The sequence below is a fragment of the Manis pentadactyla genome, chromosome 4, assembly GCF_030020395.1.
Source record: "Manis pentadactyla isolate mManPen7 chromosome 4, mManPen7.hap1, whole genome shotgun sequence".
NCBI lineage: Eukaryota > Metazoa > Chordata > Mammalia > Pholidota > Manidae > Manis > Manis pentadactyla.
This window is the reverse complement of record NC_080022.1, coordinates 165,470,850-165,489,411: the sequence shown is the minus strand read 5'-3', so window position 1 is coordinate 165,489,411 and position 18,562 is coordinate 165,470,850. Positions and strand designations below refer to the sequence as shown.

General features: G+C 54.6%; 1 protein-coding gene across 3 annotated transcripts; it reads right to left on the bottom strand.

The window, feature by feature from the left end:
- Window positions 1–851: 851 nt before the first annotated feature.
- Window positions 852–15,782, bottom strand: SAMD14 (sterile alpha motif domain containing 14). Of its 3 annotated transcripts, XM_057501367.1 has the most exons (11): window positions 15,448–15,782; window positions 12,207–12,421; window positions 12,042–12,096; window positions 5,740–5,906; window positions 4,957–5,245; window positions 4,123–4,210; window positions 3,951–4,025; window positions 3,686–3,845; window positions 2,391–2,510; window positions 2,150–2,305; window positions 852–1,350 (listed from the first exon to the last, which is right to left on the bottom strand). In XM_057501367.1, exons 3-11 carry the CDS (start codon window positions 12,082–12,084, stop codon window positions 1,198–1,200), a joined length of 1,251 nt encoding a protein of 416 aa, XP_057357350.1. In that variant the 5' UTR covers window positions 12,085–12,096; window positions 12,207–12,421; window positions 15,448–15,782; the 3' UTR covers window positions 852–1,197. The 3 variants fall into 3 exon arrangements, with proteins under 3 accessions (XP_057357350.1, XP_036735589.2, XP_036735590.2); XM_036879694.2 differs by lacking the exon at window positions 12,207–12,421; XM_036879695.2 differs by lacking the exons at window positions 12,042–12,096; window positions 12,207–12,421.
- Between the last annotated feature and the right edge of the window lie 2,780 nt (window positions 15,783–18,562).

Here is an 18,562-nt window from a genome sequence, read left to right as displayed (position 1 = left end):
GGGGCTTCTAATCAGCCCCCTGTCCTCTGTGATGACTGGCCAGTGCTCCAGAAGCTGGCCTACCTGCTGGCCAGCATCATACCTTATGCTCCCTACAAGTACATATGCCTGTCCCTGGGCTGCTAGGAGATCCACTCGCTGCCAGAGGGGCTGGTCCCACCCCTCCTGTGGCCTAGCAAACCAAAGCCTGCATTGTCTGCAAGGGCTGGAGTTCTGATGGGGACCCGCGCAGGTAGGAGAGGGCTGATGAACCCTACCAGTCTAGCAGCTTCCAGGGGGAAGTCCCAGATTTTGCCTTTCTACCTAGCTGGGGTGAGGATTCACCAATTCAGTACCACCTAGGCATTGGTAGGGGGTGTTCTGTCCCCACTGCCTCCCAAGTTTGCTCTGTCCCCAGAGAGGGCTCAGGTGCCCTCTGAAGGAACAGTGGGAGAAGTACCCTGGGTTGGAGAGCAGGCCAAAGAGCCAGCCTTGAATGGGCCCCAGGAGGGGTGGACCTATATGGATGTTACCACCATTGGGACCTACAGGACAGGAAAGGGGAAAGAGGGTGGTTTTCATCCCTTCTTCTAAAGTCCTTGCACAGATGGCATATGATGACCAAGCTGCTTTCTGTGCTCACCCCTGAAGGAATGCAGTCTGGGAGTCTACCCTGAGTGCAACTTACTGCAGTAACCAGCCTCCCTGGGGAGCAGAACAGAGCTCTCCTGACAGCCACCCGGGAGGGCTAGAGACAAGCACCTCCGCCTGCCCAGAGGCCTAACCTATATCTCAGCCCAGGACCCTGGCCCTGTCTCAGGGCCTCTGGAAGGCAGGCAGGCATCCTCGCTCACTGCTGGCCCAGTACTACTATGGCCTGAGGGTAGAGAGGCGGACTGACCCAGGTGCTTCTGGGCTCCCAGACTTACTTCAGCCCTGGCCTTTCTTCCCTCTGCCCGTAACCTCCCACAGGAACATTGTGCCAAACAAGTCCTTGAAGTAAGATTTATTACTAGGCCCTCTGGCTGGAGTCTCCCTTTCTGGGGGATCTGGGTCCAGACGGAGTGACAGAGTGAGAGGGTGTGTACCTGCTGACAGCATGGGGCCAGGCCAGCCCAAGCTTGGTGCCTAGGCCCTGCCTTCCTAGTGAGGCCCGTGCCCGAGCCCAGCAGCCACCCCATGCCAGGTGCCAGTGCTTACCCCCACCCCCATCCTCCCCTAGCTCTTCTTGGCCTCCTCCCTGCGCCGGAGCTTCTCACGCTGCCGTGCAGCCTTCTCCTGGGCCTTGCGTGCCCTCTCGGCTGCGGCTGCCAGCTCCTTCACCTTCCGCTTCACTAGCGCCCGGTCCTGCGAGTTGCTGAGCCCCAGGCTCTGGGGGAGGAATGCAGGGGTGAGGGAGAGGCCAGGCCCTGGCTAGCCCAAGCCCCAAGTTCTTTGTGCCCCTAGTAGACTCTCTGGAGCCCTGCAAGTCCTCCCTAAAGTGTGGCCTCCCTCTCTTGGACTTGCTAATGGGTCAGAACCCTCAAGGCAAGAGTGGAATGGGAGTTGTTGGGAGAGATGAGGTTTGGGGGGGTGCCATGCCCCACCACAATCTTTGGCTCCCATCCCTCCACACAGGATTTCAGCCTTGGCATGCCCTGCCTGATCCCCTGAGGCCCACAGAGGGGGAGTGACTGGCCCAAGGTCATACAGCTAGTTGGCCTTCTCCAGAGTCTCCCTGGGGAATCTTCTCACCACCCCTTCCCCAGGCAACTCAGCAGAGGGTGGGAAACAGGCCAGAAACTTTCCAGCACCAAGGTCAGAGGCCCCTGACCTTCCCCAACTACCACCAGCCACCAACACTGAGAATTAGCCAAGGCGATCAGGGGAGAGGCCTGGCTTCCTATGATACCAGGGAACTCATTAAAAAGTCAGATGATATGATAGTCCTAAAAGTAGGTCACCCTGGAGATTTGGGCTGGAGTTTGAAGGTCAAATCAAATAATTGGTCTTGAGTTTCAAATTAGACTAGGGACCCATGCTAGAGTACAAAGATTAGGCCAAGGACCTTGCCTAGAGGTCAGAGGTCAGAGCTGTGGCCTTGGAGTATAAAGGTCAGAATGAGAGGATCCTAGTCCTTGAAGGCTGCCTCAGTGCCTGGCTGGGTCACGGCCCTTCCCCTCTGACCCACCTTGAGTTTGCTTCCATCCAGCTGCAGCAGCTGCGGCCCATCCACCTGCCGTGCAGCAAACTCGGCAGCATATTGTTCCAAGCTGAGGCTCTGCAGCCACTGGCCCACCTGCTGACTGGTCCAGTGGTGGACAGCAGGGAGAGGTTCATCCAGGAACTGGGGTGGAGGCCAAGGAGAGTGAGGGGGAAGACAGGGCCTGTGGCCTGCACACCTGGCAGCGTCAGAGGTCAGGCTTACTCACCTCATCTGAAGACTGGGACAGTGTGTGGTAAGGGTAGGAACACTTGGTCTCCTGCCGGGGACCACTCGGGATCTTGGGGCTGCTGCTGGGGGGTGTGGAGTCATCACTCAGGGTGGATTCCTAGACAGGGAGGGGTGCACACTGCTGAGGAAAGAGCTTGCTCCCAAGGCAGTGCCGCCAATCCCCTGCCCTCAGCTGGATGGAGCTGGGCAGTAGGAGTTCTCGGTGCTTCTGTGCATGAACCAGGAGCTGGGCAGGCACATACCATAGGGTGACTCATGTAAGGCATGAGGATTTGAGGTTCTAGGAGGATGTGGTGCTAGAACTGAGCCAGGCAAAATAGCAAGAATGGAGGAGGTACCAGCCTACGTGTTGCTTCCTGCAAACAGCAGATCAGGATTACCCCAGGCCAGGTCAGGTGTCCCTGCCTGTGGCTTCTCACCATGCCCTTCAGTCCCTTGGCTTGTAAGTGCCTGGTTAGAGGCTGTAAGCTCTATGAGGGCCTGGCCTGTGTTTATTCACCATGGTGTCCCCAGGGCCCAGCACAAGAGAAGGAAGAAATGGAAGAATGAAAGGAGGGCATGTAGGGAGGGAGAAAAGAAGGAAGGCCAAGTCAGAAGTCACACCGTGACTCCTCCCCTGAATTCTCAGCTTTCTGATCTCCTCTGTCTCTGCTGTACATAAGGAACAGAACCACAGAACAACTGGGTTGAGGGTCCTAAAGCCTGGCAACTAATCCACGTGGCAAGCCCCTTTCTGGGCCTTCATTTGTTCATCTGTGTAAGTCAAGTGTAAGCCTTTGTGAGAGTAAAGCAAAAACATGCATGTGGAGCTTTGTGAGTTGTGTGAACATAAACAGATGCTCCTTACTGCTTCTGTTACCTGGTTTCACTTCTCCTACAGGGTTTCAAGCTTTCTGAGCATTAGCTAGGTTGCGGTCCTATTCACCTTTCCCCCAAGTGTTACCCCACTACACAGGTGGCCCAGCTCCTAAGACAGGATGTGGAACTAGAACTGAGACAGGTGGAAGAGCTGGCCGGGATGGAGGAGCCCTCAGGCTGGGCATGTGGCAGGGGAATCAGTGTCCAGTGATGCATGTTGAATAGATGCAGCAATGAATGAATCAATGAATGAACTACTCAATATGAATGAATGAATGAACTCAGAGAATGGATAAGTTAATGAGTCCATGGATGGACAAATGGACGCTATGAATGCCTGGATCCCAGCCTGAGCCAGGGTGAAGCATGCCCTCATGTCACCTGAGGGTGGGGGCCAGAAGGCCATGGACTCACCTGAGAAGCTGACTTCTTAGGGCTGAAGCCCTCATGTTTAGGAGAGCAGGCAGGGGAGGTGGTGCTGCCAGAGGACGCCGAGCCCTTGCCGCTGTCTGTGAACCAGGAAAAGGGCAGGAACGGGGAGCCCCCTGACCTGCCGGCCCCCTCCACCGACTCCCTGTGGAGAGAGTGCCCTGCATGGGTGTGGACACCGAGGGGAGGCCAGGGACCCCCGGGAGCTATGGGAGGAAGCAGTGGCTGAGGCACTGTCAGTATGGCTTACCTACTGCCCACTGACAGGCGGTTGCTGCCCTTGTCCTTCCGGCTCTTGCTGGTGGACGCTCTGCGTAAGGTGACCCTGTGGAGAGGCGGAGTGAGTGGGGTGGTGCGGCCCGCTGTGCCACCGTGCCCCCTGACAGCTCCAAGCCTTCGGTTCTGGCCCCTCCACCACTCACCCCAGGTCCAGGAACTTCCGGCGAGTCTTCTTATCCAGGCCGATGGTGGGGCTGGCAGGCTCAGGTGGGCTGGCATCCCGGCTGTCATCTTCTGGGGAAGAGAAGGAAGCAAATAACCTGTGTGTGGCTTGCCTGCCTCCTTCAGCTGCCAGTGTGAGGAGGCAGAAGCTCTCATGGCTTAGAATCCGGTAACCTGGCTCTTCACAGCTGTGACCTAGGACAAATCACTACCTCTCTGAGCTCCCTTCATCTCAAATATGGGAATAATAACACCTTCCTGTTTCATGAGATGTTCCTGAAAGCATTACACAAACCATAAGCCACCCTGAAAAGTAGGGACCGCTACTATTTACTGTTAATCTTACTTTTGCCAACTTCCCACCAGCCTTCCAATCTTACATACCACTTTCTCGAAGTTTTTCAGGATGCCCCCAACTAGGTCCTTTCACCCTGATACATGCTCTCCCACCACCGTGCATGTTTCTCACATAGCACTTAATACAGCTTGTAACTATACATTTTAAAGGATTACTTGATTTCTTCCTCCTTAAACTATAAGAAATTAGTGGTCTCTCCCGGCAACTCCAAGCTCCGTGAGGACAAGAACTCCATCTGTTTGCTTACTCATGTGTCCCGGGGTCCAACAGTGTCTGGCACCTGGAAGTCGCTCAATAAATGAAAGAATGAACCTTGATGCTTACTCCCCACCTCCCCCAGCCCAACCATTCCGGCCCACGTGGTCCAGCCCTGTGCTTCTGCGTCCGCCGGGACTCGGAGGGGCCGCTGCAGACCCGGTGCACACCAGCAGGGGGCGCCCCGCCGGCCGCCGCTCACCTTCGCTGTGCGGCTCTGCGCGCGGGTGGCGGCGCACGAAGCTGGGCGAGCTGTCCGAGGAGGGCGCGGAGCGCGGCGGAGAGCAGGAAGCGGCGGCCAGGCCCTCGTGCGAGGCGGCGTTGTGCAGGGGCCGGTAGCGTGTGAGCGGCGAGGGCGGTGTTTCGTCCTCCTCCAGGCTGCGCCGCAACCCCGGAGGCTCCAGGCAAAAAGAGCCACCGGCCGGGGACCCCGGGCCCGAGTGCAAAGGCGAGCGCAGCCGGTGCAGGGGGCTCCCGCAACCGTCCGTCACCTGGGGAAAGTGGCAGCTGCTCACTGTCAGCCCTCCTCTCCCTTCCCAGAGGGGCGGTGTCACCCTGTAAAGTGCGAGAGAAACCCCCTCCCCACCTCACCCCAAAGCCAGGAACCCAGACTTTTTTTTTTGGTTCCTTGGGAACTTGGAGGGAAGGTTCACCCCTGCCGGAGGGCAGAGGGGTGGCTTGGCATTGAGAGGGGGGAGACAGGGCCTTCAGTCACCCAGGCTGGGGTTGAATCCTGCTTCTTTCACCTCACTGTGTGACTTCAAAACTGAACCTCTCAGAGACTCAGTTTCCTCATCTGTATGATGGGAATGGTTATACCTTCCTTAAAGGGATGAAATGAGCCATATGTGAATGCAGGTAATATTTGTTGGCATTATGATGTCAGAAGTCTGGGGTGTGGTTTCCCAGGAAGAGGTGTTTGGAGGGATTATCCAGGGGCAAGAAGGGTGGGTGGGGTATGTGTGATTAGGTGGGTTGCCCTAACCTTGCCTCCAGGCCCATCGGAGCCTTCACCATCCTCTGCAGAGCTAGCACTGTCCCGAAGCCTCGAGCGGGACGGCCGGTGTCTCCGGCCCTTGGCCAGTAGTTGGGCCCGGGCCTTGTGTAAACTGCTGTCCAGTCTGACGGTCTCTGGCACAGCCAAGTCCAGGTCTGTGAACCGGGTGAAAGGGCAGAGACTAGACACATGCGGACAGCCAGCCCAGAGGCCCACCTCAAGTGGCCACCTGCACTCACACCCCAGACATTCAACAAATGTTTCCAAATGCCAGGTGCCAAGAGTACAAATGAGATGGGAAGCAGGCTCTCTCACAGTCCCTCAGGGGGCTGACATGTCAGCACATAAATACAGCAGTGTGATGTAACTCACGGGCACCGGAGGACTGGGCAGCCCTGTTAGGATGGGTTGGAGGAGGGAACACCAAGCTGCGTCTTAAGGTCTGGGTGAGAGTTTACAAGAGAGCAGTTTGCAAGCTCGTATATGCAATGCTGAGAAGTGGGGAAGCGGAGGGGGGGTCAACTCCAGGGCAATTGAAAGGCGTGTTTGTGAAGGGGAGGGCTGGGGAGTGAGGCTGGAGAGAACATGGTAATAATGGCTACCACTTAAGCACCTACTGTGTTCCAGAATGTATATCCATTACCTTTTCTACTTAACTACCTTAAGGCTAGGTACAGCTATCATGCACATTTTATAGCTGAGCAAATGAGGTTCGGAGAGGTTAAGTCCCTTGACTGAAGCCACCAGTTAGCAATGGTCCTAGCTAGTCTGGTTCCAGAGACTGGCCTTGCTGGGGACACTGGCTGCCACACTCAGGATTGCACCCTGAGACAGCATTGCTGAGAGGGCCCACAGTTGAAATGGTGCAGGCAGATCCCCTACAAGCCGGTGGAGGGGAAGGGAAGAAAACCCACAGTCCCCTGAAGCCTGTTTCGTGGGTCCTAGGGTTAGTGATGCAGGGCTATGTCCTGAATGAAGACATGGAAGAAGAGTAGGTAAACCCCAAACAGATCGTGCATAAATCCTATTGCTCCTAGTTTCACTTTTTCATTTGATCCATCTGAGAATGAAGCCCTCATTCTGCACTGTCCCAGAGCTTGGCACTGGGGTCTCCAGGCTGAACAGGGGTCCCCAGGTTACCAGACCTCAGGATGGGTCATGACCTTTCTCCCTTACTCCCCCAACCCCAGGATCTCAGGGTCCCAAATCCCTGTCATGCCTGTCACTCATTATTCATGCCTGTCCTGCCTTGCCTGCTCCTCTTTCTCTTGTCTGCAGACACCCCTTAAGCCATCCCAGTTTCTCTCCCTGCTTAATGACCACCTGTCTGTTTCTTGCCCTGACCCCCTCTGAATCCCAAGCCTGGGCTCCTCAACACCTGCCAGAGAACCTCCAATATCAGAGGCACCCAGACATCTCAAGCCATCAAAATGAACCCACCACCTTGCCTCAAACTGACTTCCCTGCTCCCTGAGTAAAAGGCCCCATTGTCCACCCATCTGCCAATTCAACAGCTTTGAGCTAACCTCCCCCTCAGCCCCACCCGGTTGGTAATGCATGTGTCCAGCTGCCTACGTGATTCCTCCACTTGGTTGTGCAGCAGGCATTTTTAGCGTGCATGTCAAAATTGGCCTCCTGACCCCCACCCCGAGCTGTTCCCCCTAGTCGTCCCCCCTTGGCGAATGGCAACTCCATCCTTCTAGCTGCCCAGGCCACACCCTGGAGTCACCCTTGACTCCTCTGTTTCCCTGCCTCCCTAGAAGCTGATCCGTCCACAATTCCTGTTAGCTCTACTTTTGAATTTTATCTAGGTGTACTGAAATATTTATGTTGATATGATATATTTTGGATTAGGTTCAAAATAATCCAGAGGAACAGGAGGGGAGAGTGGAAAGGGATACAGATGAGACAAGACTGGCCAGGCGCCGATGACTGTTGAGGATGAGGGAGCGGTACATGAGCGTGTAATGGAATACACTGAGCTAGTCCTTCTACTTTTAATTTCCCACCATAAAATACTGTGTATGTGTCTGTCTGTGCACACAACTCACATGCACACAGAGAGAGTAGAGAGCAGAAGGGGAAGGGAGAAGAGGAGAGGATGGGAGGGCAGGGCAGAGGAAAGGAGAGGGAGACTCACCACCCCCCTGGTCTAGGCCACCATAACCTCTTGCCCCAATTATTAAAAAAGCCTCCTAGCTGGTCTTTCCTCCTCCCTTTCCCATTTACAGTCTATTTTTGACATAGCAGCCCAAGTGATCCTGACAAAACATGTCAGCTTTTGTTACTCCTCTGCTCAGAAGCCTCCAGGAACTTCCATCTCACACAGAGTAAGAGTCCAAGTTCTCCCAGTGGCTTTCCAGACTTAGTCTGCGCTCCCTTTACTTCTCTGAGCTTCTACTTCTCTCCCTCTCCCTCTCTCCACTCCAGCCACTCTGGCCTCCTAGCTCTTCCTCACACAAACCTAGCCTGCACCTCAGGGCCTTTGCACTTCCTCTTCCCTTTTCCTCCTCGGCTCTAGACAGCTTTCTGCATGATTCTCTCCCTCACCTCCCTCAGGTTTTTGCTTAAATGCTTTCTCTCATTGAGGACATCCCTGAGCACCCAATTTATAGTTCCCCCCAGAATCCCAACCTTTATTTATTCCTATATAATTTATCATTTTCTGACATATTATGTATTTACTCATTTCGTTTATTGTCTCCTTCCACCCATTAGAATGTCAGCTCCATGAGGGCAGATGTTTCTCTATTTTGTTCATTGCTCTAACATAGCATAGAATGGTGCCTGGTACATAGTAGGTGCTTAGTAAATACTATTTTTTAAAAAAAACGAGTTTTTTTTAGCACCCTGCCTCCACCTGCCTCCCTCTCCACTCTCTACAAGGTAGAAGAAACTTTCTAAAGTACATTTCTGACTGTGCCCTCTACACTCTTGCTTTTGAAACCTGGTGGTGAGGAGGGCAGGGGGCTGGTCCTAAACATAAAGTTCATGCCCCTCAGCTCTCCATTCAAGGCCTGAGGGGTTCCAACCCACCCTTTCTGTGATCCCCACACTGCCTCCTCTGTACAGCCTGCTCTTACACGGCACTATGGTGAAGCACATAGGCCCCAGAGCCAGATGGCCCAGGCTGAATCCAGTTCTGCCACTTGCTGGCTGGGTGGCTCTGGACCCGTTACTTACATTTAGGTTTGGCTTCCTCATCTGTAAAATGGGGTCCTAATAGGGGTATCATAGAGTTGTGAGCATTAAATAAGATGACCCATATAAAGCGCTTTGCCTTAATGCCTGTGACATGGTAAGTGCTTCATTAGGTACTAGCTGTTGGTGATGTCTGTACTAAACTGCTTATACTGGTACCTCGATACCTGCCTCTACCTTCGTTTCCCACCTGCCTCCCATGCTCATGCTGTTCTGTCTGCGCCATCACTCTCCACCCCTTCTTTGGCTGTCAACTCAAATACATCATCTCGCCACCACCCGCCAGCTCTGGACAGCTTCAGGCCTCAGGACTGCGATCTGGTTAGAAATGACTATCCTATGCCAGGCTGCACACTGCCCAGGACAAAGCCCTTCACTGTCCACTGAGTATCACGAGAGCCTGGTGCAGGTCCAGGTGGGGAGTGGGTACTCCAGTGGTGTTTGATGAATTGAAGCAAAGTCACACTTTGTGGACTGATGCATAGCTGGTCAGCGATGGGCTCAAGACACACGGAGGTGCTGATGCCCATTCCATCACATCCCCATTTTAACCCTCAGCATGGCACTCCTCACCACCTAATATGCTCCTTGTTTAGTTCAATGGGCTTTATTGTCGGTCCCCTGCTTGCCCCTGCACTAGAATCCAAGCTCCATATGGGCAGTAACTTTATTAGGCTTGTTGGGGGCTGTCTCTCCAGGGCCTGGGACAGAGCCTGGCACGTATTAGGAGCTCAGTAATATTTATCGAATGGATGAGAGATGGGGTGACTGGGGAGCTACAGCTTTAGATTAGGTAGCCAGGCTGAGGTGTGGGTGACAGTAAAGAGCCAAGGTGGCAGGGAGAACAAGAAAGGGCTTTGTAAGGTGAAGCAGCTGTGTGGGCTTGGGCTTGTCTGGGCTGGTGTCTGAGGATCCCCAGGGCCAATGTAGCCTCCAAGGACAGGGGACTGGCCTGGCTGAAAGGGAAGGGGGCCCAAGTTGTCCAGGGGTAGCTGGGGTGGCTAGGAGAGGGGAGAGAGGACTGTCAAAGGACTGCTTTCTTGGACCCCAGGCTCAACACCACTCATCTTATTCCTTAGCTGCCCCTGTCTTCCTTTTGGTGTTTCCAGTCTCTGGGGCTGAGCTGGAGAAGGGAGCTCTCTGTCCCCTGCTCTGACACAGAAACCCCAGGCATTATCTCTAGGCAGCAGGGATTGAGGACTGAACCACAGAATAACAACAGCTAATACTTATTGCTCTCGCACTGTGCTGGGCACCAGCTCTAAGTGCGTTACAATTACTAGCTCATTTAATCCTCCCCCCAACCCTGCAAGGAGGAGACTCCAGGGATCCCCAGGGCAGCCTTAATTTGCCCCAGGGCACGAGCTGGAAATGAGTGGGCCAGGATTATAGGCAGTCTGGCTCCGAGGCTCCGTGTACAGCTACCAAGACCGCTACTCCTCCTCTGAGGCAAAGATGGGAGTGACCTGTGAGTCCAATGCCTCATTCTACAGGTGGGGAAACTAAGGCTCAGAAAGGAAAGATGCAGCCAAGTGTGCAGAGGGAGATAGGGATGGTTTCCAGGTCTCCCAGCTCCCAAGCCAGTGCTCTTGCTGTTCTGCGGGGTCTGGGGAGGGGGGCTGATGAGCACCTCCAGCACTCAGCTGGTACCCAGCCACCCTGGGCCAGGGAGAAGGCCCTTTACCTCTGACTCTGGGCCACATCAGGACCATGGTCATTTCACCTTGGAGGGTCTAAGGAGCAACAAAGGGACTCCAGAGGGGCTTGGGGCTTTTGGAAAAAAGGCAGGCCTGCCTCTCCTCTGGTCCCTGCTCTCCCTCTGCCTGTATCTGTCTGTCTCCCTCTCAGTCTCTCTCCCCAGCAGGGAGTTAGCCTGGCCCTGAGCAGTGGGGAGTCATGAATATTTAATTGCCTTTCCTATCAGGCAGCAGACAAGGCAGGTCAGCTACCTCAGCAGGTTGAGGAGAAGGAAAACAAGAAGAGTTGGGGTGAGGGTGGGAGGAGTGGAGGTCAAGAAGCCCAAGAAAGCTCATCTTGTCAGGCCAGGCCTGGGGGGAGGTGGAGAGACTCAGAGTCTGAGGTCCAGAGGCAGCTCAAGGCTAGGGGAGTCCAGGAGGCCAAGCTTCCATTCCACAGGGAGGCCTGGCAGGAAGTGGTGTTCCCCAGGAGCCAGGAGGCAGCGGTTCCTGGCATTTCCAGGGCATGTGGCCATGGCAGGGGAAGATGAGGTGAGCAGGGGAGGGTAAGGAAGTAGAGATGAAGAGATAGCAGGGGAGGAGAAGCTGGGAGCTGCTCAAGGCTGCGCACATACTGGAGGCTTCAGGCAGCTGCTTCTGTGTCCCCACCTCTCCCTCCATGTTCCTTTGCTCCTGAGTCCATCTGGGAAATAGCCTTTCTTTCCACACCAATGCATGCTGGGAACTCTGCCCTGTAGGGGTGGTCTTTCTCCACATAATAGAAAGGCTGCAGGGGGTAAATGATGGTGCAGGCAGGTATACACATACACCCCAGTATATGAGTATACCCCAGTGTGTGTATGCACCCGTGCACGCACCCCAGTGTGTACAGAGGGGCCTGGCCTGGGGGTATTGAGGCTGAGTGTGTGTTATGTATTTGATTTCCATGCACATCCATGTCGGGTGAGGTCCTTATTTATGCAACTTGGAGGTAATATGTGTCACCTGTGCTGGGGGATACAGGTGTACAGCACAGTGACTGAGAGCATGGAGTCTGGAGTTCTAGTCCCAGCTCTGCCACTAACCTGCTATGTGATCTTTAAAGCAAGTTGCTTCAGTACTCTGTGCCCTCCATTCGTCTATATAATAGGCATACTTCTTAGCATTACTCTGAGGATTAAATGACACAGTGCATGTGAGATGGGGGTGCTGGCCTAGTGTCTGACAGGAGATAAGCACTTAATCAATGGGGACCCTTACTATTATTGTTGTTCTAATTGGCATGTCCACTCAGACAGTAGTGACAGAGAATCAGGCTGTAAGGTCACAGCACACACACACACACAGATGTCCCCAAGGGAACCCCCCAATGCCGGGTGGCCTTGGCTAGAGATATAGGTGAACAGAACTTACCAAAAACCTCATCTGTGGGTTCTCGGAGCTTTGAAGAAGCCATGACTCAAGACAGCTGGGGAGAACAAGGTGGGAGAGAGAAAAAGACTGTGGAGAAGAGGTTCAGGTTGGTGGAGGCAAAGGTGCTGCCAAAGGCTACCTGTTCCTGGCCTTCTGGCTCCTCACCTTCCCTTAGAACCCTTCTTCCAGCCCCCTGGGAGAGAGGTCATCTGAGCCACACCCAGATTGTGTGGCCTTGGGCAGGAGCAAATCCAGGGTGTAGACACAGGCCCAGTCCTGCGGTCTTGATCCAAGCTGATTTGCTGTGTGCCTTCACGTGGGTCACTGAACTTCTCCCCTTCACTCTCTTGGGCCTTTCCATCATTAGCATTCCCTAAAAACTTAATCACCATAAATTGTCCAACAGAAATCTGGGAGAAATCTTGGAGATTATTAACTCCAGTACTCTTATTTTGCAAATAAAGAAACAGAGGGGAGAATGGCTGGCCTAAGATCACCCAACAAACTAATGACAAAGTCAGGACCGGAAACCACGTTCTTCCATTCATCCATTTACCTACCTACCTACCTATCCATCCATCTACTTGCTCATTCATCCATCCATTTGTTCACTCATCCATCCACCATCATCCATTCATTTACCTATCCATTCATCCACCCATCTTTGCATCCATCAATTCATACCACCCATCCATCCATCACCCAGTTCTGCCTGCCCCCGCTCATCACTGAGGCACTCACCACCTGCCTTCCTGAACACGAGCTGTTCAGGAAGCTGGCACCATCAGCACGGCCGCTGTTCTTGACAAACTCACAGTTCTCACAGTTCTAGAAAGACTCACAGATGCAAGGGGGTATGAGGAGTACTCATAACAAAACAGTGGACAGCCAAATCTCTGATGCATCAACTATATTCTCGGAAGAAGTGTGGATGGTTTAAGGGTTTTGTTGTGTTTTGGCTTTTGGTAGGAAGCAAGAAGGGAAGGCAGGTGGAGAAACAGGATATGTGCAGCTGAAACAATCTGTTCTAGCAGACCTAGGATCGAAGCAGCTCTAAACCAAGGTCTGGGTGTTTGAGGGGCAGGGGAATACCAGACAAGGGAAGTGAGAGGAAACTCAGGGGCAGGGGCAAACTGCATGCTGGGAAATGACCTCTGATTACTCCTAGCACTCAGGTCCCCATGAGAAGGGTAGGACACTAGGCTAGACCATACATTTAACAGGTGTAGGAAGGCTAGGCCACCTGCTTACTGGGGTCTTTTCCAACTCTTCTCTTATTATTACATAGATATCATCTCACTGTGAGCTGGCCAGGCTTAGGATTCTTAGTATCTCCACCTTACAGATGGGAAAACTGAGATGCAGGAGATAAGAGGCAGAACTCCACCTAGTCACCTGTCCCTCAGCCCTATCCTGGGTGATGACCTGGAGTTTTGGAGAATCCTAATGAGGAAAGGACTACTGGGAAATGGGAGACAGGTGGAGGAAGGAGAGCAGCTAGGAGGACTGAGAGACACTTCAAAACCACCTCCATCCCAAGCTCCTTGGATGCTTAGGGCTGATGGCAGGAAATGAGGTGTGAGAAGGAGCCAGGGACATGGGACCTCCAAGAACCCTCCTGTTGTTCTTGAACTCTGGGTGCTAGCAGCAAAGAAGTTCTAGACCCTCTCTTCCTTCTTGAAGGGCCAGATGGGAAGAGATGCTGCCCCTAAGAATGAACCAAATTCCCTCATTCAGTCACAAAGCCTCATCTGGCCAGGACCCAGCTAGCTGCCACCTCCTCCAGAAAGCTGTCCTAGATAGACCTCCCCCCTCCCATTTGTGTACAAAATTTCTAAATCCACCCTTCTCCAACTCCTGGGAAATGGGGAATTTTTCATACTTCATTGAGTCCCCAGATGTGCCATGTCTTCCCTACATCAGATGAGAGCTTCCTGAGGAGGGCCAGTGTTCCCCTCAGACTGGGGACTCTCTGACAGTCAGAACTGCACCCTACCCCCACAAGAACAGAGCTCCCTGAAGGCAGTAGTGTGTCTCCTCTCTTAGACTACCTGAGAATGGAGATCCCATATGTTCTTTATTCCAAGTCCCTGGGGAGGGTGGAGCCCCTCCTGTGGATGGAGTCCTCTTTCAGATAGCCTCTGAGGTGGGCTGGCACTCCCAGCTCACACCGGGGCCCAATTCATCCCATTCAACACGAACTCCTTTCTTTCCCTCCCTTCAACAACTAACTCCCTGAGGTGGGTATGAGGGGACACCCCCCAACACACTGTCCCATGGTGGACTCTGGGAAGCAGGACACTGGGGAGGTCACCAGGCCCCTCCCACCCAAACCCCTCCTTCCAAAACTGAGCCTTGGAAAATTAGACCAGCCCCCTAATTCACACTCACACACACACACACACACACACACTCACTCACTCACTCACTCACTCACTCACTCAACTAGGTAACTGCCACAGTCTGGGCTGGGTGCTGCTACCAGGCCACTCCTTCCTCCCAGAGCTTCCAAGTCCCAGAGGAATAGCACCTGTGACTTTTGAACTTTATCTGGGAGTAAGGGAGGCCTGCCAGCTCAAAGCTTCCTGGGACCCAAGGGAAGAAGAAAGAGGAAAAGTGGGTGCACAAGTCCTGGAGGGAAGTGGGGAGCAAGAACAGAGAGAAGCCAGTGGAGAGTCAGGCCACAGAGCTGCAGAGAGAAGGAAGAGCAAGAAAGAAAGGAGAGAGTTGGGCCAGGGAAAGCAGCGGTGGAGACAGCGCTCCAGTGGCCAAGGGAGGCCCAAGGGAGGGTGCTGGGAGCCAAGAGTCTGCCCTGGGGAGAGGGGCGGCCCCAGCAGGGCAGGCAAGAGAAATGGGTCCCTGAAAGAGAAGAAAGAGACCAAGAGAGAAGTGCACCCGGGAAAGGCCAGGAAGGATCGGCCTGAGGGCTGGGGAAGCAGTTGTGGAGCTAGAGAAAGGGGTGCCCCCTCAGAGAGGCCCAGGCTTGGGGCATTCCGCAAAAGTCGGATCCCCCCGGTGCCCCCCGGAGATGGGGTTGGGGTGAAGGACAGGACATCTACTGCACTTCCAGGGCCTCTCTTCCCCAGTCAGAGACGGGGCTAGTTTCTCTCTAATCCATCAGTCCAACACGGTGGGCAAGGAAGAGTTAAGGCCTCTCCCCCTCCCCCAACGCCAGTTTTTAAAAATTTCTCCAGGAGGGAGAGGATTAGGGGCACCAATCCCATCTCCACCCCCTCCCCTGACAGCCCAGCACCCTAGCTCTGCCCGGGCCCCCTAGGGACAGGAGAAGAAAGGCTGTTGTTGCTTCGTCTCATCCAACCCTACTCAGGGTCCCACCGTGAGCCCAAGTGGCCCCCAGGCCCGCTTCCCCGGCCACTTCGGGGTCCTTGGGGTTCCAGCCCCTCACCTCCAGCATCGGTCATCTTCAGCGTCCGGAGCCTCGGGAACCCCTCAGGCCCATGGTGCTCGAGGCGGGGGTCCAGACGGGAGAGGGGCGGGGGCCGTCACCCCGGCCGCGGGGGGTTCCGGGCTGGCTCGATCCGCTCCATCCCGAGGGTGGGGTGGGGTGGACGAGGAGGGTCCTGGAGCCGGAGGGAATGGGTGCAGTGTGGGGAGAGAGGAACGTTTGCAGGAAGCTGGAGGCGCGGGCGGGGCTGGACCAGGAGACCTGACGGGAGGATGCTCCGTGCGTGTGTGTGCGTGCGTGTGTGTGTGTGTGTATGTGTGTGTGTGTGCGCGCGCGCGTGAGAGAGAGAGAGAGCGCTCCGTTGCGTTGCGTCGCGTCCGCGGGGCCCGCGAGGATCCTCCAGGAAGGGGCGACGCGGGGGTCGCGTGGCGGAGAGGCCGGGCGCCGGGGAGACAAAGAGCGGGCGAGGAAGGAGGGGGGAGGGGCGGAGGCTGCAGGAGCCCGGGGGAGGGGAGGCGGCCCCGCTCAGGCAAGGGGATTCTGAGTTGCCGCTACTTCTCGGCCCGCAGGAGGCGGCCCCGCCTTAGGACCCACGGGGCTTCTGTCATCTGCAAGGTCTGTGAGGGCCCCCGATTCATGCATTCTACAACCGTCCTGCGGAGCAGTCGTGCACGCCCAGGCCCGAGGGCCCGCGGGGCACAGAACCGACCTGGCCCAGGCCGTCGGGGCTCGCAGCGTTGTCAGGGGTATACAGATGATGGGGAGGCCTCCACAAGGCTGGGCGCCGGGAGTCCAGGCTCACAGAGGACACTTCAGCGAGGGAAGAGCGCACCGGAGGGTGCTGGGCCGCAGGGGTCGGGTTGCTCAGGGTGGCAGGTGGAGGTAACTCTTGGAGGGAGGATTCCTGGAGGAGGTGATGTGTTGGCTACTCCTGCAGGCCAGGGCAGTGGGGCTTCGGGGTCTGAGTGGCAAGCGAGTGAGATAAATGGGGCTCAGGTCTGCATTTCAGGAAAAAGCCCTTGGCTCCTGTGTGAATTGGAGAAGGCAGCTTGAAGGCAGGGACACCCTCTGAGGCTTTTAAGAGATGCTGTTAGTAGGCATGAAGACTAAAGATCAAGTTAAGAACTTTCCAGGATGTAGAACTGAAGAGATTGACAGATTTGGGGACTGGCTGGCCACAGGGTAAGGAGGGGTCTAGGATGACTGTAGGTTTGGCTTGAGGCCAAGAGCCTTGGAGGTGGGGGGATGAGGTCAGATTTGGACCTGGTGAGCTGGAGGTGGTGGCAGGCCAGCCAGGGGAGATATGTAATAATTAACGACCAGCTATCAATCATATTGTGATGGCTTAGGAGGAGCCAGGCACTGTACCAAGTACTTTTCTCAGATTATTAAGGTCACTCTTATGATAAACCTGAGGTAGGTGTTTCTATTACACCCATTTTAAGAGGGGAAAATGGAGACTTAGAAGAATGAAAGTGGTTTGTTCAGAGCAAGTGATGAGGTTGAATAAGGGGGTACAGAGCTCAGGGTAGAGGCATGGACTCTATAGGGATAGAGCTCCCTGATGGCATGCAGGAATCTCTGCAGTCTCAGGTCCTGCAGGGGTTGTGGGAGGTGGCTTGTTGAGCCAGGATGGCCTTGGGACTGTGGGTGAGGACAATTAATAACCTTTAGGAGCTGAATGTATCCAAGAAGATGTGTGGGAGCTTGGGAGTCTCTGGGTGTCTTTAGAATCTGCTGGCAGCCATGGGGTGCTAGCTAGACTGTGGAGATCTGGGGAGGGACTGGTGACTGGGTGACAGCCTATGGGGCCCATTTATCTGGGGTCTTTAAAGATGTGGTTTACAGATATCTGATGCAATCTGGGTAGTTGGCTGGACAGGGGGGATTGATTATATAGCCCCTGTAGGGAGTGGGGAGTTGACATAATGTCAGTGCTGGGGGGCAGGTTCTGTGTGGAAGGGTGGCTGCTAGGCCACAGGACCTGGGAGGACCCCCTGTTCCTAGTGATGCCTAAGTTTCTAGGGGTTGAGAAGACCCCCATCAACTGATTTCCCTCCCCTATGGGAAATGTTAGGGTTATGGCAAAACTGCTCAATCTGGCAAGAACTGGGCAAGCAAGAGAATGGGGCTGAGATAACAGTCCTCACATAGGCCTGCCCATAGCCACTGACACCTCATGGGTGAGTCACATTTCAGGTCTGAGAAACAGCAAACCCACACACCACACCACTAGCCACACAACATACTAAGTCTAGTCATGTGGGCAACTTGGCCCACCTTTTGGAATACACAATGTGCAGGCCCTTCATCTAATACATAGAACAGATGGAGTGGCAAGGACCCTGCCCTGGTAGCTTAGCCCAAGTCAGACCAGCAGAAGCCCTCACCATAACCGCCTTCTCTGCCTTCCCACCCAGGTAAGTCCAGCCACTTCACTTCTTGGGACTTCTTCGTTAGGTTTCCTGGGCAGAGCCTCATCGACCTCTGACTCTGGAGCCATACCCTGTGACCTTGTGGTTGCCTTTGAATTTGGGATTCAGCCACCTGGATCTGTCTTCCTAGAAGTTCCAAGAAGAGACCTTGAGGAGCCTGGTCACCATCCCCAGGTTTCCAAGTGACCCTCAGATGGGTGGCAGCTCTGACAGGTCCTAAACGGCCCTGAGGTTTGGGACTAGGATCTTTGAGAAGAAGCTAAGGGAAGCCAGAATTTGGCTTGACATGAATGAGACTTGTCTGATGGAGTCATCCACAAGGGAGTTTGCTACCTCAGGAGCTGATTGCCACTGGGAATTGTAGTAGATGCCACTCATCTCAGGTGTTGTCAGGGAACCCCCAAGGTGATCTTAAGGGCCCCGATGTTGGGTCTTCCTTTCGTTAGGGCAGAGGACAACGTGAGAGTCCTGTTGGGCAGCATGACGGTCACTGAACACCATAGCCTTATGCTTCAATTCTCACACACACATGCCAGCACCCAGAACAAGGGAAGGCTGGTGTGGGCATGGCCATATGCCTTAGCCCTCCCTCCCCACTGCTCTCACCTCTGGGCTCTAGGACTTGATCAAGCTTGTCCCTGGCACCCTGGCATCTGGACTCCCAGACTCATACCAACCAG